Consider the following 10,035-nt stretch of genomic DNA (forward strand, 5'->3'; position numbering starts at 1 on the left):
TGCCTCCCAGCCTGGGGTCCGGCTGGAAGCTGACGTCACAGGGCTGACGTCACCTGCGCTGGAGGTTGGGTCGCGCCCCCAACTCCCCAATCCCCACCCGCTCCCCAGATTTGCAGATCGCCCACCAGGCCTCACCGAAGCTCCGCCGCTGCTTGAAAGGCCGGTCCGAGGGCATCTCGCGGGCCCGGCGGGGCGCGCAGGCCGGGACTCCGGGGCGGGGAGGTGGCTGCGGTACCGGGGCGCGGGGGCTCCACACCTCGCGCGCAAGGGCTCTGGGGCTCACGCTGAGCCCAGCGTCGGAGGCTCCGGGAGGTAACTCGCTCGGGTGACGTCAGGTCACAACATTCCTTAAAGGGGAGGCCGGCGCACTGCTCCCATTGGGCCGACGCAAAACCCGCCCGCCGGGACCTTGACGTCAGGGCGCAAAGAGCCTGGATTCCCCGCCCGCACCAGGAAGGGGTGGCGGCTCCCAGGGGCGTCACAGTCGCGTGACGTCATGGCCTGCGTGGCCCCTCTGTCCCAGGCCGGGCTGAGCAGAGATTGGGAAGCTAGGAGGCTGTGGTGGGAGCGGACCCAGCGCTTCGCAGTGGGGAAATCACTGCCCGGCTGCAGCTCCGCATCCTCTCTCCCCTCTGTCACTGCCCCTGACAGCACACAGCCTGGCTGTTAGTGCCAGCGACGGTGAGGTGCCGAGGATGACAGAGCCAAACGTCGTCCTTGGGGCTTATGGTTGGAGAAGGGAAAAGGTGGGTGGGCGAGATCAAAACATAAAAGAACAAGTCACTAAAAAGGAACAGAGCTTTTCAAAGAAATCCCTAGAATTGAAAAATAGAGCTTTGGACATTCAAGTCTCAATAAGGCAAGCAAGCAGATTGCACACAGCGGAAGAGAATCTCTGAACTGGAGAATAATCAGAAACAACTAAAGAAACAAGGGGATGAAACATGTAAAAGGGAGTGAGTGGAAAGGTAAAGTGAGAACTCTCATGTCCAATCAGAATTCCAGAAGAGAAAAGAAAGAATATCTCTCTTAAGAAGAGTTTGTTTTCAAGGTTAAGACCAGGATCCTCACATAAAATCCAGAGCAGGATGAATAAAACTAAAATCAGCACCTATGCATTTTGTAGTGAATTTGCAGAACTTGAAAGACAAGACATCAGTTGGGAAAATGGTGAGCAGCTAAACTGGTAAACATGTAAGTCATCTAAACAAGTACTTAATTAGAACATGAACAGTGATGATTAATTTGTGGAGCGCAAACAAGGAGCATGAGACACAATAACAGGTAAGACTGGCGCGGGTAATCGGAGCTCAGGTGTTCTTAGCAGCTTGGTTTATTTGAGAGGAGGAAGAGGAGGAGAATGACAATTGTCCAGCTTTCTACAGTTAAGCACGTATTTCAGACACTTAAGAGGAATCACTAAAAGTATGACTTCTAGTACAGAAAAGAGAAAAAGTTGGTAAAGGGTATTAAAGTATAATGGCAGGCAGGAAAGAAAAAAAGGAAGAAAAGTAAAAAGACTGGTATGTAAAGGGTGCCAAACCAGAGGTAGGAAATGTTTTACATTCATCTATTAAAACAGAGATGATCAAGCAAAATAAAATGCAGCTCTATGCCATTTACCAGAGGACATTTAAGACCTAAGGGCACCAAAAGTTAAAAAAAAAGGGGGGGGTATACTTGAGAAAAATTAACCACAAGATATCTATAGGAAAATCAGACAAAATAGGCTTTAAGGCAAAAGGCATTATTAGGGATAAAGGAGAGTCACCAGTCCAGCTGGCTTAGCTCAGTGGTTGAGCGTCACCCTATGAACCAGAGGTCAGGGTTTGATTCCCAGTCAGGGCACATGCCCGGGTTGTGGGCTCGATCCCCAGTGTGGGGCATGCAGGAGGGACATACAGGATTTTCTCTCATCAATATTTCTCTCTCTCCCTCTTCCTTCCTCTGAAATCAATAAAATTTTTTTAAAAGGGTCACCACAAAATGACGAAAAGACTTTTCAAGATGTAACAATTTTAAACTTGTATGTTAGAGGTTTTAAAAAGGGTTGAAAATGTATAAAGCAAGAGTGACAGGATGCAAAGGGAAAGTGTCAAATCCTGTGGCATGATAGGAGATGTAAGACCTCTTTCAGTAACTGATAGACGAAACAGCCCCCCAAAATAGATTTTAATGCTGTTAATAATCCTGATCAATGGACTCTGACAGAACCATGAACCCAGTCCAGTATGTTACTTTCAAGCACACAAGAAACCTTTACAAAAAAGTTACCTAACTACTGGACCCCAAGACACATCTCGACATATCAATGAATCCATTTCATACAGACCATATCCCCTGATGATAGACATGAGCGAAATAAACTCCAAATGTTTGGACATTTAAACATTCTTCTAAAAAACTTATTACTTAAAGATAAAATCATATAGAAACTAAAACTGGATCCAAAAAAAAATGATAATACATATAAAAACTCGGGTGGTGGAGCATAGTAAGCTGCAATTAGGAAATTTATAACCTTACTAGGTAAGAAGAAATATGGAAAATGAGCAGTGTCAAATAATGTTTAAAAGGGTTAACAGCCCTAGCTCGGTTGGAGCATCGTCCTGTATACCAAAAAGGTGGTGGGTTTGAGTCCCAGTCAGGGCACATACCTAAGTTGAGGGGTCCGTCTCTGGTTGGGGCATATATGGGAAGCAACTGATCAATGTTGCTCTTCTCTCTCTCTCTGTCTCTCTCTCATCAATAAGAAAAAACATGTCCAGATGAGGATTAAATTTTTTAAATTAAAAAATGAATAACAGTGTAAAAAAGAAAAAGTGAAGGAAGATAATAATGAAGAGCAGAAATTGATTAAATACAGAACAAAAACACTAGTATGGACCACAAAGCTAGGTCTTTGGAAAAAAAACAATAAACACTAATTTCAAAAGTTACATAACTACGATCTATCAAAAATGACAACAATAAGATTATACACTCTATGCCAGTAAATTTAAAACACAGATGAAATGGACAATTTTGTAGGAAAAGATCATTTGCAAGACTAATGCAAAAAGAAGTAGAATAGACCCATACCTAAAAAACCAACTAGTCCAAATGGTTTTCTGTGTGAGCTCTCCCAAAATAAAAGTTAAAACCTAACCTGCAGCAAACATTATACTTAATGGTGAAACACTATAGTATATGATAAAATGTTAAGCATTGTTTTCTTGAAAGCCAGGGACAAACTTTAAAATTGTTTTCACTGAACAAAATGCAGTCCCTGCCAGAGCACCAAGGCCAGGAAAAGATAAGAGCAAAACCGTCACCCACAGCCCGAATAACCAAAGGAATCTACAAACGGAAGAACTGCTAACTAAAAATGTCTGACAACACGATTCCAAGTTTGAGAGGAATATGGGAACTTCTTACACTGCTATGGGAGTGCAAATCATTTCAGCCACATTGGAAAGCAATTTGGCAAGATCTAGTAAAGCTGAAGATGCCCATATCGTATAAACCAGGAATTTCACTTCTGGTGCACATGAGTCCAAGAAAATAGTTAGGCATGTTTATTGGAGCATTTTCATAATGGCCAAAAAAAGGGACCCACCTAAATGTTCAATTAAATGTCTTGTGTATTCCTATAATAGAGCTACACACTGTTACAGTGAAAGGGGGAAAGGAGGAGTTAGCAAACTTTCCCTTTAAAAGGCCAGATAGTAAATATTTTTGGCTTTACAGGCCATATGGTCCCTGGCAACCATTGTTCTGCTAGGGTGTGGAAGCAGCCTTACACCACTGGAATGGGCATGGCTGTAGCCCAGTAAAGTTATCTCCTAAAACATATTTGGCCTTAGTTTGCTGACTCTTGATCTAGAGCTGTGTGTGTGTCCGTGTGGACCGATCTCACAAACCCAGCGTTGTAGGAGACTGAGTGTAACACAGCCAGTCAGAGCAAACTAAGAACTAGGTCGGCCATGGCCTTGGGGAAGTGGTTACACCTCTCTTTTGTCAGACTAGCCCAGGCTGAGGCCACAGTGGGGGAGGGGACCATCCCTCAAATCTCAAGGTCTGTGCTCATTCTTCCTCTTACCTGACCCGTCAGCAGGGCTACCACTCCCTCCTCCAGGCCTCTGGTCTTGCTCCTTCCTGCTTCCTTCTCTCCCCCATCTTTTCTGACTGCAAAGGCCTGGCCTTGTCTCTACTTGAAAGTCTAGCGAACATCACAAACATGACCACCTCCAAATGAACCCATGATCTTCCCCTAACATGTAACCTTCCATGTCCTCATCCGTCATTTTTTACTCCTTTTCCTCACGCCTCCTCCCACCCCTCATTCAATCCATTCCCAAATCCTATTGGTTCTATATTGAAAATATCTCCAACCCTGGCCGGGTGGTTCTGTTGGTTGGAGTGTCGTCCCATACACCAAAAGGTTGTGGGTTTGATTCCAAGTGAGGGCACATACCTAGGTTGGGTGTTCGATCCGAGGTCCAGCTACATGTGGAAGGTAATCGATCAATGTCTCTCACATCAATGTTTCTCTCCCTGCCTCTCTCTCTAAAAATCAATTTAAAACACACACATATCCTTGGGTGAGGATTAAAAAAATAAATACGAGCCCTAGCTGGTTTGCCTCAGTGGATAGAGCATTGGCCTTCAGCCTAAGGGGTCCCAGGTTCAATTCCCGCCAAGGGCACATGCCCTGGTTGGGGGCTCGATCCCCCCCAGTAGGGAGCATGCAGGAGGCAGCCAATCAATGATTCTCTCTCATCATGTTTCTGTCTCTCTCCCTCTCCCTTCCTTTCTGAAATCAATAAAAAAATATATTTAAAGCAAATAAATAAGTAAATATTTCCATAAAAAGACATTAAAAAAAGAAAAGACAGTATCTCCAGAATCTGACCACTTCTCACCACTTAAACCACTGCCACTCAGACCAAAGCGGCCACCATCTCCTACCATCATCTCCTCACTGGCCTCCTTGCTCTGGCCTTGCCTACTTCAGTCTGGTCTCGCTACACTGACAGAAGACAAGAGTGAGGTGCTGGACCATGCTGTTCCTGCATCCCACCCATTCAGAGCAAAAGTCAAAGGCTAAGCAATGACCCATGAAGCCATGAAGTCTGGGATCTGCCTCCCTGCTGCTCCTCCCGCCTCAACATTCACCCTCATACCCTTGACTTCAGCTGTGCTGGCCTCCTCACTATTTCAGGAACCTGCTTGTTCCCCAGGACCTTCCTGTACTTACGTTCCCTTTGGAACACTCACCCCCAAGGTCTCTGGTTGCTCACATTCTCATTTCCAAGGTCTCCTCAAGGAGGCCTTCCTGAATGATCTTATTTAATATTGCAGCCCCCATCCCAGTCACTCCCTATCCATCTCCCAGTACCTTGCTTGACTTTTTGTCAGAGCAGTTACCATCTTCTAATAGGCTAAATAATTTTTTAAGCATTTTATTGTGAAAAAATTCAATCACACAGAACAATTAAAATAGTTGTTCAATAACCATCCATATACTCACCACTTAATACTTAATACTTGCTCCATTTGGTCTATCACCATCTGTCCATCCATCCACACATTTTATTTTTTTGATGCATTTCAGAGTAAGTTGCCATTATGATAAAAACTCTCAGCGAAGTGAATACAGAGGGAACATATCTCAACATAATAAAGGCCATATATGACAAGCCCATAACTATAATTGTTTAACAGTGAAAAGCTGAAAGCTTTTTCTCTTAAGATCAGGAACAAGACAAAGATGCTCACTCACACCACTTTTACTCAACAAGTATTGGAAGTCCTAGTCAGAGCAATCAAGCAAGAAAAAGAAATAAAAGGCATGCAAATAAGAAAGGAAGAAGTAAAAAAGTCACGATTTGCTGGTGACATATCTAGAAAAACCTAAAGACTCCACCAAAAAACGGTTAGAACTAATAAAATCAGTAAAGTGGCAGGATACAAAAATATATTGCATTTTTATACACTAATAAACTATCAGAAGTTAAGAAAACAATTCCATTTTAACTTGCATTGAAAAGATAAAATACCTAGGAATAAATTGAACAAAGTAGGTCAAAGATCTATACACTGAAAACTAAGGCGTTAATGAAAGAAATGAAAGAAAACAAACAGAAAGATATTCTGTGCTCATGGAATGGAAGAATATTGTTAAAATGTCTATACTACCCAAAGCAATCTATAGATTCAATGCAACCAGGATTAAAATTCTAATGGCATTTTTCACATAAATAGAAGGAACACATCTAAAATTTGTGTGTAATCACAAAGACCCCAAATAACCAAAGCAGCCTTAGAACAAAGTTGGAGGCGGCATGCTTCCTGATGTCAAACTATGTTACAAAGCTCTAACAATCAAAACAGTATGTATTGGCATAAAAACAAACAGATAGATCAGTGTGCAATAGAATAGAGCACAGAAATAAACCCATGAATATATAGTCGATTAAATTATTACAAAAGAGCCAAGAATACACAATTGGGAAAGGACAGTTTCTTCAGTAAATGGTGATAGGAAAACTGGATAGCCATATGCAAAAGAATGAAACTGGACTATTACATTACACCAAGCATGTCAAACATATGGCCCATAACAAATATTTTTGCGGCCCAGCCAATATAGCAGTATGTAAGATGTTTTAATAAAAATTTTATAACTTAATTTTTACAATATCCTGTTATACATAATTATTAATAGCGAACTACAATGTTGGCTAATGACCGATCACTATAATCGTGTTGCATTCATTTCCCTTACGCGCCTTATGTGCCAGGCGCACCATTTCTCTCCACTAATACTAGCAGCGAATATTTTAGCAGCCCATGTGCACGTCATTAGTCTTGTACTGACTTGTTTGATGTGCACAACAGGAAATATTTCGCTTCCAGAGAACAAGAAAAATAGGTTTATTGTGTTATGCTTATTTGTGTAGTTATTCAGTGTCTGGTAAGTTAATGTTCAAGAAAAAATATCAATTTTTATTAAAATGTTTTATTATTTTATGTTAACAATTACTCATTTATTTCAGCCCTTTGTATTCAGCATGTCTCTATGGAAATAAACCTATGTTCCTATGAAAATTGAAGCTTTTGTGTGTTTTTTTTGCGGCCCACATAAACTTAAACCTTATTTGGCCTGTTAGTCTTTGAGTTTGACATGCTTGCATTACACCACACACAAAAATCAACACAAAATAAAGACGAATGATAAGACCTGAAACCATAAAACTCATAGAAGAAAACAGAGGCAATAAGCTCCTTGACATCAGTTTTGGTATGATTTTTTTTTATTTGACACCAAAAGCAAGGCAACAAAAGATAAAACAAAGTGGGACTACATCAAATTAAAAAGCTTCTGCATAGGCAAAGGAAACCAACAAAATGAAAAGACAACATACTGAACAGAATAAAATATTTAGAAATCATATATCTGATAAAGGGTTAATACTCAAAATACATAAGGAACTTATACAACTCAATAGCAAAAAACCCCAAACAATTCAATTTTTAAAATGGTCAGAAGATCTGAACATTTTCCCAAAGATATACAGATGGCCAATAGGGACATGAAAAGGTGTTCAACTTCACTAATCATCAGTGCAAATCAAAATCATGAAGTATTCCAACACCCTTTTTTGATAAAAACTCTCAGCAAAGTGGGAATAGAGGATCATATCTCAACATAATAATGGCCATATATGACAAACCTATAGCCAACATCATTCTTAACGGGCAAAAGCTAAAACTATTTCCCATAAGAACAGGAACAAGTCAGTGATGTCTACTTTCACCACTCTTATTCAACACTAAAGGCCCCATGCACAAAATTCATGCAATGGCCTTGGCCCCAGCCCCCGCCCGCCGCCTCCTGGTGTGTGTGTGTGTGGCGGGGGCGGGGGTGGTTCTTTGCCACCTCTGCCCTGACCCCTGCCCACTGCGGCTTTGTCAGGAAGGACATCCGGTCTAATTAGTATATTAACCTTTTATTATTATAGATAGTACTAGAAGTCCTAGCCACAGCAATCAAACAAGAAGAAAAATAAAAAGCAACCAAATTGGAAAGGAGGAAGTAAAACTATTATTATTCGAAGATGACATGATCTTTTACATAGAAAACCCTAAAGACTCCACCAAAAAACTACTAGAGTTAATAAAGGAATTCAGCAATGTAGCCGGATAGAAAATTAAAACCCAGAAATTGATGGCATTTTTTAAAATTACTATTTATTTTTATTTTATTTTCTTACTTTCTTTTAATTTTTTCTACTTTCTTTTTTTTAAATTTTGTTTTATTTGATGGCATTTTTATACACCAATAATGAATTCTCAGAAAGAGAAACTAAACAATCCCATTTACCATTGCAACAAAACAATTTAAGATACTTACTAATAAACTTAACCAAGGAGGTAAAACACTTGTACTCAGAAAACTACAGGATGTTGAAAAAAGAGATAAACAAGTGGAAGAATATACCATGTTCGTGGACTGGTAGAATTAACATCATTAAAATGTCCATACTACCTAAAGCAATCTACAAATTCAACGCACTCCCTATTAAAATACCAATAAGGGGCCCTTTCCCCCTTCCCACGTGGGAGTCTGTACTTGTTCTTTAATAAATTTCCACCATTGCTGTAAAAAAAAAAAAAAAACCAACGGCATATTTCACAGATCTAGAACAAATATTCCAAAAATTTATATGGAACCAAAAAAGACCCCAAATAGCTGCAGCAATTGAGAAAGAAGAACAAAGTTAACAGATATCCAGTTATACTACAAAGCTACCGTAATCAAAACAACCTGGTACTGGCACAAGAACAGGCATATAGATCAATGGGACAGAACAGAGACCCGAGAAATAGATCCAAGACATCATGCTCAATATTTGACAGAGGAGGCAAGAACATACAGTGGAGTTAAGACAGTCTCTTTAATAAATGGTGTTGGGAAAAGTGGACAAATACATGCAAAAAAATGAAACTGGACCACCAATTTATACCATACACAAGAATAAACTCAAAATGGATAAAAGACTTAAGTGTAAGTTGTGAAATCATAAGACTATGTCTGATAAAGAGTTAATATCTAAAATATATAAGAAACTCATACAACTTAACAAAAGGAAGACAAACAATCCAATTAAAAAATGGGCAAAGGACCTACATAGGTACTTCTCCAAAGTGGACATACTGATGGCCAAGAGCCATATGAAAAAGTGCTCAAAGTCACTTATCACCAGAGAAATGCAAATTAAAATGACAATAAGGTATCAACTCACACTTCAGAATGGCTATTATCAATAAATGACAAGTGCTGGCGAGGATGTGGAGAAAAGGGAACCCTAGTACTGCTGCTGGGAAATGCAGACTGGTGCAGCCATTATGGAAAACAGTATGGAGTTTTCTCAAAAATTTAATATGGAGCTGCCATATGACCCAGTGATCCCACTTCTAGGAATATATATTAAGAAACCTGAAACACTCATCAGAAAGAATGTGTGCACCCCTATGTTCATAGCAGCACAATTTAGTGAGTGACCAGGAGGGCATGGAGTCCTGGAGAAACAGGGTCTGGGATCAGACAGACCAACTTTAGCTCCCATTGGGAAGGTCCAGGAGGAGTGAGGTCTGAGTCAGGGTCATTACGTCTGAGTAAGGACTGGTCATTCCTGTTTACAGATGCTAAAAGGAATTTTCCAAAGATTAGAGGGACTGAAACCCACCCAGGGGTCTCCAAGCCACTGGCGTGGGACGCCCCGCCTCACTCCTGAAGCTCTCTGGCTCCACCAGCCCCACTTCCCACATGGGGCCTTGGACCAGGCCTGTCCTCCGTCTGGGTCTCATTCCCTCGGTCCCCTGCTCTCTAGCTGGGTGAGTGCTTAGTTCTCAACCCACCTCCCTGAATGCTGGGTAGGGTTACCACCCTCTTCCCCTCCTCCTCTGTCCTCAGCCCCTGTCCTCCCCCAGACACCAACCCTCAGAGCTGGCCAGTCACCAGGAAAGGTTGCCTTCCCTTGGCCTTTC

The 10,035-nt window shown here is 41.3% G+C and overlaps 1 protein-coding gene across 1 annotated transcript in view; it reads right to left on the reverse strand.

Moving 5' to 3' along the window:
* The window catches only part of MAP1LC3A (microtubule associated protein 1 light chain 3 alpha), a 1,351-nt gene extending 1,176 nt beyond the window's left edge, over nt 1-175 (reverse strand). The window contains exon 1 of the mRNA XM_015564510.1: nt 136-175. Within this exon, the coding sequence (XP_015419996.1) occupies nt 136-175 (40 nt within the window). The remainder of the gene's footprint in view (nt 1-135) is intronic.
* Between the last annotated feature and the right edge of the window lie 9,860 nt (nt 176-10,035).

This window comes from Myotis davidii, unplaced genomic scaffold (genome assembly GCF_000327345.1).
Source record: "Myotis davidii unplaced genomic scaffold, ASM32734v1 scaffold38, whole genome shotgun sequence".
NCBI lineage: Eukaryota > Metazoa > Chordata > Mammalia > Chiroptera > Vespertilionidae > Myotis > Myotis davidii.